Here is a 23,344-nt window from a genome sequence, read left to right as displayed (position 1 = left end):
AGAGTCAAAGACTTTGTTTGGGCATTGGACTGCACTGGCCTTTCCTACTGCCTTGGAGTCAGGGGCCTTGAAACCCAGTTTTTGTCAAGAAGCTTCCTCTGAGGTGACCAGAGGGGACAGCCTGTGTGTCACATCCAAAGAGATTCTGAGACGGATCTTAAATGCTAACTATGAGTGGGGAGAAAAACTAGGAATTATGGACATGGAAACTGGTGAGTTAATGGTTGTGGGCACAAACCACACAGGCTTAGCAAGGGGACATGTGCACTCTCCAACACAAGGGATGCCTCTGCCTGGAACCTCAAACACCACCAGAGCAATGAACTGTGCCTGGGACTACCCTGGTTTGAGTGTGATGTACGCTCTCTTTCTTGCTTGCTAGGGGGATGTCAGTGAGCTTGGCAAGCTGTTGATGCAGGGTTCCTTCAACGTATGGACTGACCACAAGAAGGGGCACAACAAGGTGAAGGACTTGGCTAGATTCAAACCAATGCAGAGACACCTCTTCCTCTACACAAAGATGCTACTTTTCTGCAAGAAACGGGAGGAGAACACTGATGGCCATGAGAAGACAGCTTCATACAGCTTTAAAAATTCATTAAAGGTAATAAATGCAGTAATGGCGGGGGAGGGAAATAAGTCTGGTGTTCTTACAGACAGGGATGTGTCCATATGAAGAAGTGCACATACCTGGAGCTGTCTTGCACCCCTGAGTAAATGACAGCTCCCATTTAATTCTGGGCTGGAGCCAGACCAAGCCATGTGTCCTGTAACTGCAGATATGAACCTTGTTCTTTGCAACTTGATACAAAGGGACACCTTGTGTGTTCTTGCCCAGAGTCCCATAAAGAGAAGCCAGACTGAATGGACCTGCACCTGTCATTGTTCTGCCTATGGGCATCCTCCAGGTGCAGTTCTAAGGCAAGATTTACTATTGGCACAGCTGAGCAAATATATTCTGTGACAGAAACACCTACAGATGAATCAGTGCAGTAGAAGTGCCCTTTTATTTGCAAGAGTGAAATTTCCAGATATGAGTCAGGACATTTTAAGGTGGCAATCATAAGTAGGCCACATTTTCCCTCTAAGCACATTGGTGTGACACTTGTGACTTTAACCAGCTAACACGGATCATCAAGTGTAATGTTCCAAACGTATTTCAGGGTAGCCAGACAGGAATTGTAACAGAACCTGCTTCAAGTCTTGAACCAATTGATAGAAACATTTCAAGTTTCTTGCTGTAGAGATAGAAGGAATGGTGGCAGAACACTGTCTAAATCTTTAAATTAATGCTGATGTGAATGTGAACAAGAGGCATGAGCAAATACAGTAATAAGATGAGAAGCTGGTTAGTAGCAGCTGAATGTCAAGACTGTGATTAAGAATTTTTCATTTAAGAAATGTAGAATTTTTTTCCTTCAGGTTTTTTGTGTCTTCTTTATTGGCAGACAGGTCATTAAATCTCGCAGAGCCCTATTCCATCCCTCTTTCTCTCCCATCTCAACAGGACAGTGATAGCAAGTGACAAAAACAGTCCTAAAACTGAAAATTTGTCAAGGTGAACAAGGGCCAGGATGGAGTTGAAAACTGATCCACAGATCAAGCAATAAAAGAAAAGGATAAATTAAAGATCAGACATTAGCTTGGGTTAATTTTGAGCATTCTTTTTCCCTTTAGCAATCAAAAAGATGAATGACAAATTAGATATTGAGAAATAACATGCTCTGAATTTTACTTTTGATGACTCCCAAAGGTGTCAGAAGTGAATGCAGATTTTTAAAAATGCTTCTCAGAGGATCAAGTTTAAAGATTATTGATATTTTCCAGATTTCAGCTTCTTGTTTTCTATTTTGAAACAGATGAGCACTGTGGGCATTACAGAAAATGTAAAAGGGGATAATAAGAAGTTTGAGATCTGGTATAATGGCAGAGAAGAAGTCTATATCATTCAGGTAATGACAATCCTTTTTGTTTCCAAGGGCTATACTTCCTTTCAATTGAATTGTTTTTAAGAATGTTCACTGTCCTGTACACTCCAGAAACAATAGCCATTGAAAGTTCCATTGTTGAAGCACTTTCATAGGCACTGAAATGGCTAATTTATTGTGAAAATGGTCAGGATTTTGGCCAAAAAAAGAAATAAAGTAATGGAAAATTCCTTGGAATGCTGGACAGAAAAGCAAGGACAGGACTTTGGATTTGTGGTAACTTTTCCATCTTGAGGAGCGTCTGCTTTGCTCAGAGCTGGCCACAGTGTTCCAGTTGTTGGCAAGCCAGTGTAGGTCAGGGCAGCCCAGTGCTTGGCAGCATGTTTTAACTGGATCTGCTTTGCCTTGTCCTCTTTTGTTCTCAGGCATCTTCTGTTGAGCTGAAAAACACCTGGATTTCAGAGATCCGCAAAGTCCTGACGGGACAGCTGGAGGCATGCAGAGGTAGGGCTCACAGAGCAGCAGCTGGGAATGTGTCCTTCCCCCTGTAGCTGTGTGTGACAATATGGGCTGGGACAGCTTACAGTGCCAGCCAGTGACGCCAGCAAGGACCAGCTGGGCAGTTGCAGCATCGCTGGGATTTAAAGCCTTGTCCTGAGCAAAGAAAATTCCTTGGATTTTTATAAGTGACAGGGATAACTGTTCCATTCACAGTTAGTCCAAGGAACATGGTTTTCCTCTGTTGTCCCTCTCAAGCCACAACTCCAGAAGCATCCTTTTACCTCAGCATGTGAGGAGATGGGGTGTGCACTCTGTGTCTCCTGGATCAAAAAGTCTCCTTCCACATCCATGACTGGACACAGCAACTGCTCCTCTGTCTTAGTGTTTGCTTTGTTTTGTTTGGGGTTTGAGGGTTTTTGTTTCAAATCTAGTCACCCACCTTATGTTCTGAATGTCAGTTGGCCCATCTTTCCATCTTAGTGACCTCCCTGTAAAACATAGCTCGTGACACTTCCCTCTCTCACTGAGATGTCACTATGAAGGTGATTTGTGATGTGTTCAACACCATGAATGTTTGAAGCCTCCTAAATACCTAAGATAATGACACCCTTTTTTATATGAGATATTGAATCCCAGACAGACAAAATTCAGTCAGGTTATTTCAGATAGTAAAAGAACATAGTGATGATAGCTATCATAGATGCTATTTATTCTCTTAGGACAAAAAAACACCACAGTCTTTTCCTGAATCTTGGCATTGCCTCTCACCTTGGCCTGTCATTTTCTGCCTCTCTCATACACTCATCTCTCTTTAAAGCAAGGTCAGCAAAGCCTCTCCACCCACATCCTTCAAATCCCTAAGCAGACTTTGTCCAAGGTGGAAACCTGTGTCTGTGCTTTAACTTTAGAGGTCACCTCTATTTTCATTGCCTGTTTCACAAAGACAATGAGTTCTTGCATCCTCCTTAGGTACAGGGAAACAATTGTGAATGTTAGCCTCAGCAATTGAATCCAACCCATAACAATACAGTTATTTACAATGTTTACTACTCTGGTCTTGTGCTACTGATCTTGTCTTCATCCTTTCTCCTTTTAATTCTGAATTTTACTGTGATTAGCTCATCAGGAACTGCTGAGGAAAGACCTCAAGATTCTTGTTAGTGCAGTTTCAGGACTGGATCTAGAGACTTTTTGATATGGTTTGTAATTGCTTCTGAAGTATAAGAACTGGTTACTTAGGCTACCACAAAGAGTTGCTAATGGAGAAAATGTACATATTTAATAGGATAGAGTGCTAGTCCTCCATTTGTGTTTCTAGGCAAAGGAAATTAAGCTTGCATGTTACCCAGATGAGCATTTGTGAAATCTCTAGAAGATACAAGATCTATCAGCTATTAGATTTACTTTGCATTTTCCAGAGAAAAATATACAGGAATCAAGACTGATTGAAGCATTTTTGATGTTCTTTAGTGTTTTGCCCTAAGATCATGCCATTCTAGAATATTTCAGGTTTCAAGGGACCTCAGGACATCACAGTCCAAGGTCCTGCTCAGAGCAGTCAGTTATTGGTCAAACAAGGTTACTCAAGACTATTCAGTCTAGTCTTGAGACCATCCAAGGGTGACTTTCATCCTACTCTATGAGTAAAGTCAAGCTTCCTTTATTGTGAATCCAGCAGAACAGCAGTCAGAAGGTATAAATTGTATCTCATATGCTACTGCAACTCTTCCCGTTGCCTTTTCCCAAATGATCACATGAATCAAACCCCTTTCTACAATAACTGGTGTCAGGAAGCACATGCTTTGTCCTGTGGTTTTAAAATTTCTTTTTCTACTGACTCACAAAAGAAGAGGCTTTAATCCAAGACTGGATATTTTTACAACTGAGCATTGCAATGGGAGAAGGAAGAGGGATATATTTGTTTGTTTGGCTGTTTTTAATGACTGTTGTCAGGAGTTGCACAGGGGGTTGGAATGTTGGAAGGAGCCATCTGAGATGAATGAGTAAAGGCCAGAGAAGGTGGCCACAGGATGGGATAAATAGTTTAAAATATGGGTTACTTGTGCCCAAACACTCAGTGTGTACCCAGCCCCATCAGATACTGCAGTGACCATGGAACGCTAACCAGGCTTTGGGCAACATTGCTCCATTAATCCCCAAGAACACAGCTGTCTCTTGCAGGCAAAGGAATTACTGATACAGCTTAAGGGATTTGTGTAAAGCCATGAATCAGAGCCAAATCAGGAATGGTGCTACATCCCCAGCCAGCATGGACATTTCTACCCCACCAACAAAGGACTTGGGTTTAATCTTTCAGTGCTGCCCCATCCCCTTGTCATTTCTCTTTCACTGATAGGAGGTTCATCTTTTTTCAGACTGAAATAGCCCAGGGATCTCAGCAATGTGAGAGTTTGAAAGCAGCTCCTTCCATTACTTCCTCACTTCTCAGTGTTTGACTCTCCTGGCCCTGAAATCCAGGCTCTGAGCAACTGTCTTATAATTTTTCTTCACTCAGCATTTACTGGACAAAGTACAAAGTACAAGTCTGTTGCTACCTTGCAGCCCTGCAAAAAGAGTGAACAAGTGGCATATGAATAACATTTTCTGGTTATTGTTTGTCCAGGATGCTGAGCAAAAGCATTCTGCAGAGAGATGGGGATATATTCTGCTATGTGGCTGAATATGCAAAAGGACTGATGGACATGTGTTGCTAAATCCAGACAAAGCTGTGAGCCACAAAACTTGTATTCTGGGAAAAAGGCCATTATGTCCATTCTCCAGATCGATATCATGCAGTTAGCTAGGAAGAGGTACCGGGGAAACAGAAGGTAGTAGGAAAAGAAATCTCTTTTGTGGTGAAAAATTGTGAGTAGAAGAGTTGTTTGGTGAGCTAAAAGGTTTCATTAAGGTCTTAATATGCCTTTCTCTTAAAGTACAAGCATTCCATTTTGATTGCAGCTGCAGTCAAAATCTCTCCTCTCCTGTTTCTTTCTCCACCTTCTACATAAACAGAAAAAACTTACACATTTTGGAGCAACTTCTTTTTACTTTTTATTTAACAGAAGCAAGTCAACTGCACCAAAGAATCACTGAGAGTGTGTATCATGCACCAATGGATTCCTCCAATGCAAGCAGGTAACCACAGCTGCCTTGACATATCAGGGCCATGTTTTGTCTTACACAAACTTTCATTTGTGCTTTTGCAGTACATAAATTCATAGGTTTTTGTGTTTAGCTTCCTGGGTATGAATTTACTCAATTGTCTTCAAATTCTTTAAAGATATATAAATGCAGATAAAGGTTTGCTCAAGAGAGAAGTAATATCAGAATGCAGAAATTATTTCAAAGATTAATTCAAATTCAGACAAAAAGTATTGGAACATTTCCAAGATCTTAAATGGAGCTGTCAGCAAAGTTTTGTAGTGACCCAGTTGCTGGGCAAGTCTAGTATAAGTTGGCATGGGATATCACTGTAAAATTTTAGCAGGATCAACCAAGCTAGGACATCCCAGGTAACATCCAGCCTTTGAGAGTTGTACAACTCAATGCAAGACATATTAAACAGATGTAGTGCTATTAATCCTGCACCATATTTTCTCTAGGCTTGGTTAATTTGCCTTTTTCAGGGTTCAAGGGTGAAAATCTTTCAGCAGAACCACCCTGGGGATAGGAGAAAATTATTCCAGTAAGATATGAAGTGCAATCACAAAAATGTTTCAGAAGAATCCAGATGTGCGTCCTTCTTATAAGGCTCTTAAAGTGAGATTTTCCAGAGCACAAATTGTAGACAAAATACGTCAACAGAAAATTAACTCCAGGAAGAAAGGCCATGTGATCAGCTATTTGTCCTAGAGTGGATTAAACCAAAGGAAAAATGAAGTGTTTGTTGTCCTCACTCTGCCAACTGTGCCAGAAAAGGACAGGTCAGATGCTCCTGCTCCAAATACAGTGAGTCTTCATTAAAGAACGGTGCTCTGGGCTGTGATGAATGGCACAAAGTTCAGGGTGTCCCGTTATCTGTAATATGTGTCCCCGAGATAAGCAAGGGCAGTGGAATTGCAGCATCAAGCTGACTTTGCAGGAGTTGATGTGAAATGGTGGATCCAGAGTTCCTCAGACTGGGGAGCCCTTTCTTCAGCCTGTTCCGGGATGCTGGGGGGAGACAAGGAGGGGAAGGAAGAGGCTGGACTGCAGTAGCCACCACGTGGCACAGTCTGTGCTCATGGCTGACATGACCAAGCAGCCCCAGTTGTGAGAGGTGCTGGAGGCCAGTGGAGACAGCATTGGCTAAAGAGCAGCCGGCATCATCAGTGCTCTGCCAGCAGAAGGAGGCTGATTAATCATTGACATGTTATCTACCCAACAGATACCTACTCCTGGGTTGCCCATGTGTGACAGTGACTCTACTGTTTGCTGGGAATTGTCAAACCTCTGCTGTGACATTGGGGAAATCTGTTTGCAGGGTGCTTTCCCCTCCCCAAGCTGTATCTGTTCCATGACAAAGACAATTCCCTTTACTGTTTACATGTCACCAGCATCACTTGGGACTGCAATTCCATGAGATAAGGCAGGCCTGACTTGGGATTGGAGTTGAGGTGTTGGGAAAAGGGACACTTAGAGCCAGTGTCCTTAATACAGGCAGTTACTGAGTGTCCCTAAGTCCTGTTCAATCTATTTCAATTCTCTCTCTCTCTCTCCAAGTTCTTCCACAAAGTTCACTGTTTAATCCTTAACTGGGATAAACCTGTGGTATCTATTGCTGCTGTATCTCTCTCAAGGGATAGCTGCTGCATTTCATTGATAATGAAGTGTTCCCTTTGTATTGTTTTCTAATATATTTAAACATATGAAACTTAAATAGTCTATTGTTCTAACTGCTTAACTATCTGCTTTGTTGGAAATGATTGATGCAGTCATACATCCATGTAAAAATATCCTGTGAACATGGATAAACACAAACTCCTGAAATTTGGCTGCAGATGCTGGTTCAAAAAACCTTGTGTATTTTCTTGGTGTCTTTCTCACAGCTGTAAATCTTTAACTCTGTCAGCTGCATGTTTCACAGTTATCCCAGCCTAGCTGGGAAGAAAGAGAGGAAAAAGAATAAGGAAATGTGAGTGTGCTTTGGATTTGTTCCCATGTTTATTTTGAGCCCCATTTTGTACCCGACATTAGGCTGCAAAATCACATTTTGATTTAGTACAGGAGGTAACAGAGACCTCGCTAAGATTCCATCAGAAACAGGTCAGAAGTTCAAATGCAAAACAATGAGTCCTGGACTGCCTTATATTTAGAAAAGGTATTTACAAATCTCTAGTGTTTAAAATGTTTTTAGGTTTTTTATGATATCTCAGACCTTCCCTTACAGCAGAACAAGCCCTGTGAACTTTATGTTTAGCAGTTCATGTGTTAATTGCAAGCAGCAGTTTAATTGCTGATCCATGTCAATAACAGGCACTTTGGCAAAGAGCATTTCAAATGTGTAGATAAAATGATTTGTGTGGAGCAGTCTGCCAAAGATAACACCCAAATGAAACCACCAGACATTTGCAAAGAACCACAAGAAAACCTTGCAGCTTGAATGTCCTACAAACCTGGGACAGGGGCCTCAGTCTCACCACCCAAGGCCAGTTCCTGGGCAGGTTTGTCAAGGTGGATCCTCCCCTTTGTGATTCAGCTGCAGACAGGGATATCCCACTGGGATTCATGCGCCAAAGATCAGAAGAAACAGATGTTGGGGAAACCAACAGAATTCATATGTTGCTCTGTGCATGGTATGACCTCTACATGACCATCCAGTATCCATTTCTCTCCTGGAGAAAAATGTATTTATGCTGCAAAGGATGGGAAATCTGGATTGTCTTTTCTTACCTGGCTTCTCACTCCAACATTTCAAATCTGCTGCACTTGCAAAAAGAACTTGTGCAGATAATCAGCTGGCTTCTCCTTTTTCCCCTGCTCAACTCTGATGAAGCACATCCCTCACTGTGTGGTGTGGAGAGGAGGCAGGATGGGTTTTTCCCACCACACATGCCTGCACAAATGCAGGCTCTTATAGCACACAGCATTCTAAAACCAGTGCTTTGTTCCTTAGGCTTCTATGTCTGAGGGGAAAAAAGAATGCTTAGTGCTCACTGCTTTATTAGATGTTAACCAAGGTTGCTACTATTTTTGTATTTCTTTTGTCCCAAGGTATAGCAGGAAGTCAAGTATATATGAAAACAAATCTGAGACATCAAATGTGGATACATCGAACAATAAAAACAGGAATTCCAGTCCCAGCGCCAGACAAAAGAGAGGTAGGAGTTCTGACAGAGCTTTTTGCTTCCAAAGGGTAATATTTTTATATTTGCACATATTTCTGGAGTTTGATGAGGATACTTTAAATCTACGTTGTTTTCACCCAACATCGAAAAACCAATGCTACAGATATGAATGACTGTACCTTGAAAATTTGTGAGCACCAAAAGGCATTACCAGTTTGGGGTTTTTAAGTCTGAGTTTTGATGTTTTATAGTGCTCTTTATACAACTTGTGTTGTTTAAAAATAGAACTTAGGGGACAATAGCATATGTGTTTTAACCTTCTGCATCCTGGTGAAGTTGATTTCTAGACATAATTAAATTTTTTTTTCTACAGACTTTGCTAACTGATTTCTTTGTTTAAGTCAAGGAGAGTGTTTTGCCTCCTCTGTGTATATCAGTTCTCCTCAGTTGTACAGTAAATAAACGCACAGGCAGTCACAGAAAGTCCCTCCATTATTTGAGGCCATAAGTACAATAGATGTTCTATAAAACAGAAGTTAAAATAAACACTATAAAGAAACTGAATCTCATCTGACAGAAGGAAGAGAAAATCTTTTGACAGCAGTTTCTCTTTTAGGCAGTATTTCTTAATGTTGAACAAAGAATTTTCTATGAATATGAGAAAAGAAAATTGTGAGGTCTTAAGAGATTAATGCCCAAATGAGGCATAAAGTAACAGCCCCTTTATAAATAAAGATATTTAAAAAGAAAATGGAATATCTCTCTTGGAAAAATAGGCTATTCACTAAAAGATTTTTAATTGCATTATGTTTTCATGCTGGGAAAAAAGTTATGGATCTTCATTAAAAACCCAATCTTAAAATTTTGTTTCAGTAAAATTTTATTTTTAAAACATTTAGACTTTTTTTCTAATTTACAAAGTGGAAAAGTAGCTTTTCCTTTTAAATTTATAAACCCCTTTAAAAAAATATCCAGGAAGATTACTGATGTTTTCTAACTGTCCAGCTTACTCAAGAGTGTGGGAACGGGGCTCACATTCCGTGCTGATTGTCATTCTTCTGTCTTCTGCTTTCCCATGAGCAGCTCCTCAGGGCTCTGGCTGGGATCCCACTGGCTCAGCCCAGAGCATCCTCATCCTCGGGTGGGTGGCTCTTCCTGCAGGGCTGGGCAGTGAGTCCATTCTTGGTTGGTGATTCGGGTGTCCTGTGCATCCTGAGCTGCAAACCTCGCTCTGCAGAGCCAGCAAAATGCTCTCCAGATCTAGATGTCCCACCAAAGCTCGAGTTTGTGTCCCTGTGAGGCACCTACCGCTGGGGCTCTGCAGGGGGCTGAACTCAAAAATGTCCCAGCACCCGGCACACAGCCTGGAGCTCTGCCAAAACTGTCTCTTTTGTGCCACCTACTGCCTGTGAAATGCTTCCAGTATCAGTGTAGTTAATGTGAACACAGATTATTTTAAAATACTGGGGAGTTTCTGTAGTGCAGAAGGGGAGGGTACTATTGACAAGCTATTTCAGTTTTGTTATTCTTGTTGACAAGTGCCTGTGGCAGAGTTTTCTCTATGTAAACCAGCGTTTTGTGTGGACCTGACTGGAGGAGTCACTGCCTTGAAATAAAACGGGAGCAAATCCTGCAGGAACCTGTGGGGACCCCCTTGTGACTGCCCTGCTCAAAGCAGGGTGAGCTGCAGCAAGCTGCTCACAGCCATGTCCATTTGGGTTCTGAACAGCTCCAAGGATGGTGACTCCATAATTTGCCAAGGGGGCACTGTCCTAGGCTTATACCCTTTCACAGTAAAAAGGGTTTTTCACGTTTTTAAATGGAATTTTCCATATTTCAATTTGTGCCCGTTGCCTCTCTCATGCTTTCACTGGGCTCCACTGAGAAGCAACTACTTCATCTTCTTTATTTTATAAGATCCTCCTGAGCCTGTTGTTCTCCAGGCTGTGCAATCACAGCTCTTTCACTCTCTCCTCATGTCAGCTACTGCAATCCCTTAATGATCTTCATGGATTTTCACTGGAGTATGCCCATGTCCTGAGGAGCCCAGCACAGGTCAGCACTGCAGGAGGGTCTCTCTTGTGCTGAGACAAGGGGAAACATCACCTCCCTGGACCTGCTGGCACAGCTCTGCCTAATGCAGCCCAGGGTGCTGTTTGCTTTCTTTGCCACAAGTATGCATTGCAGGCTCTCATTCATCCTGCTGCCCATCAGGACCTGGTTTTTATTATGTTTGGAAATCATTTCCAGGGTTATTTGGTATACCTGCAGAATGAAGGAAAAGGTTTGAATGACTCAGGTGGAGACAACATGACTTTAGAGAGCAGTATCTAATGCTTTGTGGGCTGAGAGGCTGTGGGGACTTGTGAAATGCAAAGGGGTCCCTCAGTGAAGTGATTCAATTGCAGAGCTGAAGAACTAACACAGGAAACCCCCCCCCCCCTGCACAGGCACTGCTGTACTCCCTGTGGGACTCTCTGATAATTAAATGCTCTGGATTTTCTTGCCTTAAGAAAACAGAATATAAATATATTTTATATACCATTTTTGAATTCTTTATAAACTACAGTATCTGTCCAAAGATTGTCTGGCAGTGGGAGCAGCCATGGCAGGGAATGGCCAACACAGACTGAAAGCCAAAGGCAGCCCCACAGCTGAACCCACTGCTTGGGAGCAGCTCCTCACCAGGTGCACCTGCCTGGCCCAGAGCTGGCACTGGGTAGAAGGAGCTGAACCAGAGTGACATAATTCTTCTGTGTTGTTAAAATCTGTTCCTCTCACACCCACCTATGCATGCAGGCACCTCAGATCCTGGATTTTCTTGGCTGCCAATCAGGAAGTGATGGGATGCACTTTCCTTGGGAAGCACAGCTTGTCTGTCAGTGTGGATTCACCATCTCTTTGTGTTCCCTTTGTACTTTTGGTCTTCATTTGTCCCTCCAAAGATTTTCATGTGACAGTGTATGAACAAAAGAGGAGGAAAACCTATTGGTTAAATCCCAAGGCTCAGAACCAGGTACCCAACACATGGTTTTTCTCCTGGTCCTTTGCCATAAACCTTCTGGGTGTTATCTGCCCACACCAAGAAAGTAGCAGATGGAGGATTTGGCAGGAATGTGCGGATCTGGGGGTTTGATCTAGGTCCTGTTTCCTGCAATGTGAGTAACTGAGTATCTTTCAAGCCCAGAGCCTCAGGACCTCGATCCATCTGTGACAGATCTCTGCAGAGGCAGCTGTCAGACAGCATGGCTGATTATTCATGCAGGAGCCTGGCATGTGAGCTTTGCTGGCATGGCATCCTTACATCCCAGCAAATCAGGAGATCAATTGCATGACTCTGCCAGCTTCAGAGGCTTTAGAAAGGCTTCAGCAGGTAAGGCTGAAGGTGTACCAGCCACAGGGCTGGTGAGGGCAGACTCTTCAGTGCCAGTGCTGGATTGCAGAAGTGGGACTGCTCCTAGTACTTGCATGTCCTGCACTGCAAGGCTTCTTCTCTTACTTCTCCCAACAACTCACTGTTCCAACCAATGATGTGTTTCCATAACAGAAGGCACTAGCTTGCTGCTAAATTGTATTTTCCTTTGATGAGAGCTACCTCCCTTCACCTGTTATTGTTTGGTTTGGTTTTGTTTTGTTGTTGTTCTCCATTAAAACTCAGTGAGCCAAACTCAACCCAGGGGCTCTGTTTGGTTCCGCTGGTTTACTCACCCTGACCTCATGTCACCTTTCTAATTGATTAGCTCTTGCTCAGGCTTGAACTGAATCAAAATTTATTAATTTCTTTTTAGTTGTCATCCAGTGCTAACCTTTCCTTTCCCATAAGCTGAACAGCTGTCCCTTCCTTCCTTATTTCTCTTCCCTCTCCCTCTCTCTCCTAGTTGATGCTTCCAGCAGCCTTAACCTTGAGCGCACAGCGCTTGCTAGAAAGCGATTCACATTGCAAGGTCTTTCCAACCGCAGAGCTCCACCCAAAGGTAAAACCACCCATGCAGCATTTGGTCTCAGGCCATCTGTCTCCTGCGCTCCCACAATGTTCTCTCCATCCCATGGTGCCATCCATCACCCTTTCCTAAAGTGCTGCCGCATCTCACCCAAATGCTCCTTCCTGGTGCACACAAGTGGCTCCTCTGCTCAAAGACACCGTCACCAAAAATTGCTCCCACAGCATCATTGGCAAGGCAACCTCTGGGTTGGCTGGTTGGGTCTTTTACTGGTGCACAGTGCAAATAACATTTGTTTCCAGTTTCTCTCAAGGGTCAAAGTGTGAACTGGTTTTAAATGGTCAACGGAACTTCTTTCAGCAGCTTACAGGCTTGAAGAAAAAGAGTATCATATCTGTTGTGCTACACGAGATTTTCATGTGTGAAATCATTCATTGGTTGGACGTCATTTTTTCAAATACTGTTCAGTTGTGGCCTAGTGGGGAATCAGAATTCAGGAGATCTGGGGGTTTATTCCACTCAATTATTTTATATGACACCATAAAATGCTGTGTTTTGAGAACTTGTGCATAAATATTTAGTAGATCTCCATGAACAGAGAGCATTGCAAATTCCTGTGATAGCTGTACAAAGAAGAGACTTTAGAGGAAAGAAAGAAATGAGAATAGAAACTAAATTGAATGACTACTTACAATCACTTTCTGAAAAGATACTGTAATTGCTCCCTTTATTGTATTTGTGTGGCTTTTCTCTTGTTATGATAAATAGTATTTCCTCTCTGAGACAAAGGGTTAGTATGCAGTGATGGAGAAGGTGTACATCAAAGGAGGAAGAACCAAGATGAAAGCATAAAAGCAGAAATACAGAAACATTAAATTATAATGTGATAAAGTAGATAAGAATGCACCAAGAGTCAGCACTACTGTAAGATTCTGGCTACAAGATTAAGACTGCATGAAGTAGCAAGATCCAAGATGGACAAACAAAGTTCAATGTCTGAATATAAAAATAAGTGGATTTTAGATCTTGTGGCTCAGAAAAATCAATGACAAAACACAGATTTCAGAAATAATGCTGCAATTTTTGTGAGTCTAGATTTACAATTTTGTTTGGGGTCTCTTTTACTTTTTCATCTGAGTTTTTCTTGTCATATGAAATGTCTTGCCTTGTATTCAGTGTTCCAGGCAGCGAAGCACAGCTCAGAAGAGCTTATAACCCCTCAGCTTTAGGAGCTCTGAGTTCAAAGCCTTGCTGGGTCTGGTTACTTGAGATTCCTGTGGAACACCTCTTGCACGATGTCCTGTTTCACTTTGTGGTGCTGACCTGCTCCTGGCCAGAGGGAGCTGCTGGCAGACAGGCTGGCTGGCCGTGGGCATGGCCACAGGCAAAGCCTCTCAGCACTGCAGGGCTGGCTGCTGAGGCCGGTTGGAAGCTGGGAGAAAGGAACAGGGAAGTGTGTGCAATCAGCTTGTCCTGCTCCTCAGCACTTTGTCTAAAGGTTTTTGTTACTGGCCATGGTGAAGGGTGGTATGTTAAGCTGAGCATACTTTGGTTCAGACCTGCTGTGTCTGTTCCTGTCTGGAGCACGTAAAAAAGAAGGTCTGAACAATATAATATCCCAACTAACTAGGGTGAAAACAAGATTGGGTATCAACTGGCAGTGGAGCACGGGTGCTCAGAGAAATGCTGAACTGTCTGCTTAGGCTGGATATGACAGGCTGGAAAATGTTGTATATGATCACTTTGGTGTTTTAGTCAAAGAAATGCTGATGTCTGGAGAAGAAACTTTGGCATCCTGCACTCCATCAGTGCAGAGATCCCTGGGGCAGCCATCCCAGAGCTGGCACCGAAGTGTAGCCAATTTCACACTCAAAGCACCCTGCATCTCCCCACCCCTGGGGAGCATTAGCCACCCTGGTTTGCAGAACCAAGTTCGTATTCCCTGGGGTGGACACAATTTCAGCACATCTCATAGTGAAATGTGGGGAAGCTGTGTCTTTACTCCTGAGCAGACTTAGAGAAAAGGCAGGATGCTAAATATGGAAACAAACAAAAAAAACCACTATGTAGCCTTCACTTTCTCCAAGCTGGTTTGCACTGGTAAAGATGGAAGCTTGGAGAATATTTTCAGACATTCACACAGTCAAATTTTAGAAATGACAAATGTGAACTCCAAACCATTCATGCTTGTTTTTGGTGTATTTCAGGTCAGTCATCACAGAACAAGCAGTTCAGTGTCTAAAATGATCCAAACCTCATCTGTAGATGCACACCCCATTCCAGCCATCATGCTCATTTCTCTGTGTTTTGTAGCTGTACTTGGACACTAGTTGGTTGCTAAAATAATAATTGGCATGGCTCTTTTCTGAAGTATTAAAATTGATGCATTTGGAATTGCTTTGAAAATATGTTAATAACAACACTTTCTGTGCTTTTCACCTTGTTGAGGGTATTTTTTCCTCTCTGTTTTAGAGTAGCAACCTTTCTTTTCTTTACCCTTTTCCAGCTGCTGCTTTGCTTTGAACATCTTTTACCCCCAGTGCTTACTAACCTCTAACCCTGCCCTGCATTGCATCTGTCTGTTCTCCCAGATCCAGAGCCTAAGGACAGAGAAGTTACCCGTCGCTTTTCCCTAGCCTCCTCCATCAGCACCACAGTTAATGCTTCTGCTGTCACCAAAGGTACTGTCCTGCTGCTTGCCTAGCTCCCCCTCCCTGCCTGCTGCCTGGCACATTCACTGCCAAATGCTGCTCACAGAGTGAGCACCTCAGGCTCAGTTTTTACAAAAGCAGGAGGCTCCAGGAGAAGAGTCAGCACCAGTGTAGCAGCTGCAGGGAGGTAGGCCAGGACATTTGGAATGTGTATTGAGGTGTGCTACCAGCACACAGAGCGATTCTTTCCAGTTTCTCCATTGTAGGCTTCAAAAAGTGTTGCTGGTGTCCATGGAAATTGGATTAATTTTTGGCTAATGTGGGCTTATGTTTCCAACTTTTCCCTGGTTTGGATTAACTGATGTTCAATTGAAATTATTTCTGTTTCCTTAAAGCTCTTTAGGATTTCTGCTTTCAAGAAGGAGAGAATCTCCTCATTGCACAGCAGATATCAAGAAAGCCTGAAATCAAGTCAAAACCAGAGGAGCAATAGATGCCAGTTTTAATTATGTTTAGCAATATCACTGTTACAATTAGAAACTGTTTGCAGGGAGATTTTCCAAAGTGCAAGGGAGCTGGGTGCTTAATGCACTGAACTCCATGCAGTTTGTGTGGGAGCTTATGGAAGTTTTATTTATATGCTTTATTTAGCTTTAGAAAAGGCACTTACAAAATATAAGTTACTGTACTAGTGCCTAGATTTAAACTCAAAAGCAACCCATGAATTTAGGCAAGTTGATTGTGTTGAAAATCAGTAGCATTGTGGGCACATATCAGGGGTAATTTTGACAACACAACATATGGTTTTACATGGAATTCTGAATATACCACCTTTTGGCAGTTCCTGGAATGGACTGGAGGAACTGATTTGCAAGGTTAAGATTTTCAGGGCAATTCACAAATCAAAATAGAAGGCAAAATAGCAGAATTAATTTGTATAAAAATCTTTGCTCTATACTTGTCAGGAAGAAAGTTGCTGAGTATCTGTTGCCTTCTCAACAGCTGTGAAGGACATGAGCCACATCCTTGGCTGCAATGAGGCTGCCAGGGAATGAGGGCACGGTGGGGTTGATGGGCAGAGGAAGGATGTGATAGTCTCACTACCTACAAATGTTTCTTTGACAGCACCTTTAGACCACAGCACTAGAACATCCTCACATGGAAGTGATGGGCATAGCACATGAGAAGAGGTTATTACAGCTTTTTGCCCTCAGCAACAGCTCAGAAATACATGATCAGTTGCTAAATTATGGGAAGACTGAGTTTTTTCCTAATAATTATTTTTCAAAGCTGGGGAACAGAATGAAGCACATCTCTACAAAGAAAATGGGCAACCAAGGGTTCTTTAGTGTGGTTTATCAAAGACAGCATGTGTGAATTGCAATGAAAGTTAAAATTTGTTACAGTTTCATATCAAAAAGTCCTGTCCTAGAATCCTGTCTGTCAAAAGACTGTTGGCAATCTCTTGGGATACTGAGAAAGCGACCTCTGCAATGATTTTCAAAGCTAGAAAACAGAATCAGTGCTTTTCAATTAAGTGTTTTAGTTACAGCACCTGCTATAAGAAAAGATTTCAGATGACAAAAGAACTGAAGCCTGAGTCTTGTCTCAGCATCAGCCCAGATGCAAACCAAGCCAGGGTGTTGTGGTCATCACTTCTGATCCTCACTCCTGACAGTTCAGCTCCCCCCACATCTGCAGTCGGGGCACAGGAGAGGTGCTGCACATGGACCTGTGGCCGGTGTCCCCCACTTCTGTGGGTCAAAAGTGTTGGCTTTGTGGGCTGTGCCCTGCCAGCCTCACGGCTGAAGGCGGGCACTGCGGGTCTGGCTGCCTTAGTGCCATCTCCTGGGCAAGAGTGAGGGAACATCTGCGACACCTGAAGGGAAGCAGATTCCTTTGCTGTGATGTCTCAATGTCTTTTGACAAAAGGGGTCTGTTCCCTATCCACTTCACAGAAGTGTGTTTCTTCACCACCTAGAACCCAGGGGTTGGTCATTCTTCTGGGTGAAATTAAAAGTGTTAGGTAGGTAGTGTTTTCAGGTGGTTGGAAAGCAAGTTTCTCCTTTAACGATGTTACAGCCTTGTGACTCTATAAACTCCACACAGGTCCCCTTGTTCCTGCAGTTAAAGTCAAGAGACATGAAATAAAGAGTGACCCAACTCCCCTGGGGTTTGAAGGTAGGAGTATTTCCATCCTGCATGAAAACCTCATTTGCTATTATTCACTGAATTCACATCTCATCACAGCTGGTGGGTGACACTGGAGTTCATTAGGGGGTTGGGGTCAGTTTATCTGCATAACTGGGATAAAGACAGCTTGTTACTCCCTTGCCTGTCCCCTGCACTCATATTCACCTAGGCATGGGCCTAAATTAAACCCCCAGTTCTCTGTCTGTTCCGGGAAGTAAAGCTCTAGGCTGTCACCTGGATCTGGATTTTCTGCCTGGCTCTGCCTCCCTCCATAGGGAGAAGCAGCAGGGAGCCAAGGGGCTACTTTTCACCTTCACCTGCAGTCTGGCCACTTGCATCCCTCTTCCCTTGTTGGTGTCTACTCTTAATGAGAGAAGCAGGAGCTATGTGCATGAAGACTAGAGGGGAGGCTAGACTGTGCATTAATAGCCATTTCAGGTGCAGTGTTTCATTTCAGACAAGCAGAATTTCCACCAATCTGTTGCAGCAGATTCAGAAATTACTATTTAATAAACAGTACCAAAGAGTTAAATTGGGATGCTGTTCCTCAGCCACTGAAAGATCACCAACTTCTATTGTCAGCCTTCCCCTGACCATTTGCCTTAGGGGGACACAAGGAGCCAGGTACCTCTGCTGCAGGACAGGCAGGAGAGAGATGTGGGCTGAGAACTCCTTTCATTGTGTTGTTCTGCACAAAAACTTGGTAGGAAGAGCCAGTGAACAGGTCAGTGATGGAACTGGTGAAATATCAGAGCTATCTCCATGGCACTCCCAGCAGAAGAGGAACAGAGAAGTTGGAAGAAACAATTCAGAGACAGCAAAAGTAGTTTTGCTGTTTGCAGAATATTTCCTTCTGCCAGTGACTCCTGGCACTTTGTTTAGAACCATCCTGGCACCCAGCACCAGAGTTTCCCAAAGTGTGGGGTTTATGCCTTGCTTTCCTCACTGGCAGGTGCCCTGATCTCAGCATCCCCTGTGGCTGCAGGGGCAGGGGGGATTTCAAGGTGCAAGAACTATCTGCAGCATAGAACTGACTTGCTCCTCACAGGTTATAAACAAGGTACTGCTGCACAGACTGAGGAAACAATGAACATTATCACCCCTTTACCAGAAGATATTACTGCTATTGCCAGGGTTCTGACTGAGGTAGTAACACAAGGGATTCTCCCCCAAAATTCTGTTGCATTCATCAAGGGTGAAATCATTAATTTCTGGTCTCCCTCATCCCCTTTTACTGCTGTATGGATTAGAATCAAAACCATAAATTATCACCTACAAAATTATTTGAAAAGCTGGAAGGAAAATATGTTTAAAATGGGTAAGGAAGCTGTAATGAAATAGAACACTGCACTATTCACTCAGCAACTGTCTTCCTTAATTAGCATCAATGCTTCTGTTTAATTCATTTCGCTGTTCTCTGTCCTTCTCAGACTTACAGTTTTTCTGTGGAATGCTGCTGTCCTTTCACTCATTTGTGCTGGTCATGTGTCTCCTCTTTTATAACTGTTGGACCCCAGTCCACCTGTTTGTTAAAGAGACTGTCAGTTGCAGAGGTGATGCAGGAATTCACTTTGTACTGGTTGTCTGGTCACTATTTCACCTTGAAGACACAAATTGTACTTCCTGTCACAGATGCTTTTGAGAACACCATTTTGGCCCAGACTAAATGTAATGCCGGTTCCACCACGAGGTCCGTACCTAGATCTGCTTCACAGACAGGTAAACAAAATTAAATTATTAGAAAACTCAATTTGAGAGTGCAAACTAAATTTATGATAATATTTACTCTCTTTATTTTAAGGAGAGTTTTCTCTTTTGGTGAATATTATTTCCCATCAAAACAATGAAAGAGAAAGCTTGGATCAGTAGCTTAGAAACAATGCCCAGATTCTGGTTTTCTGAGGTCAGGCTGAAAATAATTATTTTAATTGAAAGCAAGAGAGCTGAGAATTTGATCTGTCTTATTTTATAAGAATTAAGTATGAAAATCAAGCTGATTATTAGTCTCTGAAATTAGAATAGGGATTTATTTGGAAGGGGGAGGCTGATGCATGTATTTGTAAGGAATTCTTGCTGGTGAGGTTTCTAAATGACAGTGGCAAAAGACTGTGGAAGCTCTGTCTAATGGAGTAGAGGGATATCTTTTTCTCTTGGTGTTTGTAGTCCAGCCTGTGCATTTGAACTAAAATTGCAGTAGCAGTTTGAAGTTAATTATAATCAGAGTATTCTTGTATGTTCAGACCTTTGCTAGTACTGCTGGTATGAATAAACTGGTACAGGACAGTGTCACTTCAGAGGCTGGTTTACATCCTTAAAGGCAGAGATGACCAGACCATACCTGCGGGGCGATAGCTGGGGATGCAGCTGTGCTGGAAGAAGGTCCCTGTGTCCCTTGTATCTGGGCTGCAGCTGTTGGAGCAGACAGTCCCTGGGTGGCAGAAGGGACTGCAGAGCTGCATGACCATGTGCTGCACCAACCAGTGTCATAGCAGGGAGGATGTGCATGGGGAGGGATTAAATAAACCAATTAATAAACCTATTTCTCCCAGATCAGGTCACTTTTCTGTTTACTGCCTGAACTGCCTGGCTTGAGTTTTGTATTGTCTCAGGCCAGGGTTTGGTGTGGGTTGAGAGTGCTGGGATGTGCATAATCCCACTGTGTGAGCATCTGTCTCCATGCCTTGTGGCCAGAGCTTTGCCTTGTTGAGAGCAGAGGCCCACAGGATGTAAAGAACTTGGTTCAGCATCTGCTCAGCCCAAGTCCCTGTGAATCAGCTAATGCCCAGCGGTGCGTTAATTAGGAAGGCAATGGTAAATTGACTGACTCCATTCAGCTTGTATCTGTCAGGGCTGCAGAATCGTTTGGCAGATGCAAGGTCTGTTTCCTCTGAGCTGAACTGTAGTTATCCCCATCCCCACCAGAAAAGGGACAGGCATCAAGTGCAGAAAAGTGCAGATGATGGTTGCCATCTGCACAAAAGAGCCTGAGCCACTTTTGCACCATGGGAGCCTCAGGCAGACAGGTCTTATAAGGCTCAGTCTCAGTTTCCCTCAGGACACATCCTATGGACATGCCTTTCTAGGTGAAGAGAGACTGGATGTTGAGCTTAGGCTGGAAATCTCTCACTGAGTCCATTCCACTGGGTAGGGGTGGTTCTGGTGAAAATCATGCAGTAAGACAGGTAACAGCACAAATATGACTGAGCTCTCTCCTCATGCCCCTGGCTGTCTTTGTGCCTTGCTGTTTACTCTGTCCCTTCCCTGCACTTGCAGCCTGCTCCAGGGTATAGTCTTGTAGTTGCTCAGGTGGTATTATCACTTTAGGGTGAGATGGAGATAAGAAGTCAACCAAAGTTCCGTGGCTTTTTACTTACTTAAACATATGGAGGTAAGCTGAAAACTGAATCATCATGGCCCTCTGAAAGTCATGTCAGCACAAGTTATCATTTGCTCTGCAGGAAGATTCCTGGTCCTTGTTTTTTGTACCTCCTGAGCTTAGGGGATTGAGCAATGTGAGCACTGGGAGTATCCATGGGTGTGAACACTGCAGCCACAAACGCTGCTCTCACACCAGGCACAGTGAGTGGTGCAGGCTTTTAGAGACAGAATAATAATGGCTGTGACATAGTTTTTATGGCAAAGCCATGGAATAAGCTATAAAAAAGTACCAGCAATTCGGTAAGTGGAAGAGTGGGAAGTGGACCTGTGACATGTATTTTACAGAATGGCTCTCAAAGAGGCTAATGTCTGATAGCTAACTCTTTCTGGCTTATGTCTTTTGAAAAGGTTGGCCCAGCAGACAAATGCCTTCTCTAGACACATTTGAAGATTTTGAAGCCATCCCTTCCAGCATGGATGAACTCTCCAACTCTTCTGATTTGGAGGAAGAGACCAACCCTAATAATGTAATTGCTTTTTTAAATTACACTGCCCTTTCCCAGCACGACTTCCTCCTCTTTAAGGATCACAATGTAACCTGCAAAGTTTGGGTTCATACCAGCCCTAAATCCATGGATGTGTGGGAATAGAGAAGATGGAAATTTGATCTGGGGTGTTGGAAGATTATTACAAGACTTTTGTTGATCAGGATGAGGATCATAAAAAGTCACCCATACTTGTAAGCTGTCACTTTGCCTGCTACAAAAGTGAGGGAAAACTCTGAGTCTTTAAAAAAATAATTTCAGACTTTTCCAGATAACTTCATCTGTTGTCACAAACCCAATTTCTATACTAGCATAATGGCTGGTGGGTTAAGCCTTAAGTCTAAATGCAGAGAACAGGTCTATCCAAGTTTTGAATAATATTTAACCTGGGCATGATAAAACACAATTGCCTACAGAGGAAATCTCTGCCAGCTTGAAATGCCTAATTCAGTATTTAACTAAAATCTCTTGCACAGTGCTCTTTTGTCCATAGTGATTGTATTTCTGGTGCCTTGTTTCATTCATTTTAGGGGAACAATCTCTTCCGGGTTGAAGGCAGTTTTGACAGCTGTTTCCCAGATTCTCTTACTCTTGAGGATGGAGATTTAGTGCAGTTTGTGCAGGAAGGAGAGAATGGTCAATGGTGAGTATGGCAGAGAAACAGAACTGGACAGCTAGAACAGCCAGAACCTCCTGGAAAAGATGGAAATATAGGTTGGATACTGGGGAACAGCTTTTTAATGGAAAGAGTGATAAAGTTCTGGAATGGTCTGCCCAGGGAGGTGGTGGAGTAATCATCCCTAGATGTGTTTAAAAAAAGACTGGATGTGGCACTCAGTGCCATGGTTTAGTTGAGGTGTTAGGGCTGGGTTGGACTTGATTGTCTTGAAGGTCTCTTCCAACCTGTCATTCTGTGATTCTGTATGGATACCTGTAGGACTGCCCTGGGTCCTCTGCCTTCTTCCTTAGTTGAGGAAATAATAGCCCAATCTGCACCTCTAAGAAACACAACCCAGGAAAGGGCAATATAGGAAAATTCACTGATCGTTCTCTGAGTTTCAGGTTAGTGAAGAAACTGGTCTCTGAGAAAAGCGACTGGGTTCCCTCCAGCATATTGCAGCCAGCAGAGGGGGACAGTAACAACATAATGAAGAGCAGCAATGCAGGTAATAGAGAAAATGTGATACTGGTTTGGTGTTTTTTTTCCTCCATACTGAAAAAGAATGTGATAGTAGAAAAAAGTGATAAAAAGTGCACTTCTGTGTTGAAGTACTCACCTGAGTGCATGTCTGTGCTGCAGTCTCTGGTGACATGGCTGAGCTAATCTGAAATTTGGTGCCTGGGTGTCAGAGCTAGTCAGGCACAGCAGCTTTCCTTGGCCTGGCTTAATTGTTTTCCCCTTTCTGAGCAGAACTTGAATCTTCCATCCTACTTGTATGGCTATCAGTACTCAGGCTGGCTGCTTTACAGCGAGCCCAAGTGTCTCATACACAGGGTGTACCTGCAGCACAGCTTTGATCCTGGCATGGATAGACTTTGGATGGAGACCAGCATCAGGGCTGTGCTTCTGGCCTAGCTTTGAAAACATTAAAATTTCATGAACCATTACTGCCTTCATCATATTTCACAGCTGGCTCCAAAAGCTGCAGGAAGGGCTGCTCTGGCAAGATTTCAGCCAAATCAGCACTAAAAGCCAGCCGGTCACAGCTTTGGTTCTGACCTAACACCCAAACAGGTTGCACTGGAAAAGCTGAATTGGAGCAACTCTGCAGATCAAAGGTTTACAATTCTAGATGAATATTTGTCCATCCTTAAATACAATTTACCAAAATGTGTCCTGCTTTTCTACTAGTAGCAGAAGAAAGAAAAATCTGGCACAGCCATTCCCTGGGGATCTGCAATGGAGAGACACCAGCGCTTTATTCGGTGTTACTGATCTCT

The 23,344-nt window shown here is 43.1% G+C and overlaps 1 protein-coding gene across 11 annotated transcripts in view; it reads left to right on the top strand.

The window, feature by feature from the left end:
- The window catches only part of MCF2L2 (MCF.2 cell line derived transforming sequence-like 2), a 156,303-nt gene that overhangs the window by 131,849 nt on the left and 1,110 nt on the right, over positions 1-23,344 (top strand). For 5 of the 11 annotated variants that reach the window (XM_068200403.1, XM_068200402.1, XM_068200401.1 and 2 more), the window contains exons 22-33: positions 383-604; positions 1,860-1,952; positions 2,354-2,432; positions 5,492-5,564; positions 8,622-8,728; positions 12,574-12,669; positions 15,228-15,317; positions 17,397-17,468; positions 19,113-19,199; positions 21,267-21,385; positions 21,934-22,046; positions 22,466-22,569. In XM_068200403.1, the coding sequence (XP_068056504.1) occupies positions 383-604; positions 1,860-1,952; positions 2,354-2,432; positions 5,492-5,564; positions 8,622-8,728; positions 12,574-12,669; positions 15,228-15,317; positions 17,397-17,468; positions 19,113-19,199; positions 21,267-21,385; positions 21,934-22,046; positions 22,466-22,569 (1,255 nt within the window). The other 6 variants (XM_068200404.1, XM_068200407.1, XM_068200408.1 and 3 more) reach the window with 6 other exon arrangements.

Source organism: Anomalospiza imberbis, chromosome 10 (genome assembly GCF_031753505.1).
Source record: "Anomalospiza imberbis isolate Cuckoo-Finch-1a 21T00152 chromosome 10, ASM3175350v1, whole genome shotgun sequence".
Lineage (NCBI taxonomy): Eukaryota > Metazoa > Chordata > Aves > Passeriformes > Viduidae > Anomalospiza > Anomalospiza imberbis.
This window is presented reverse-complemented; position numbering and strand designations above follow the sequence as displayed.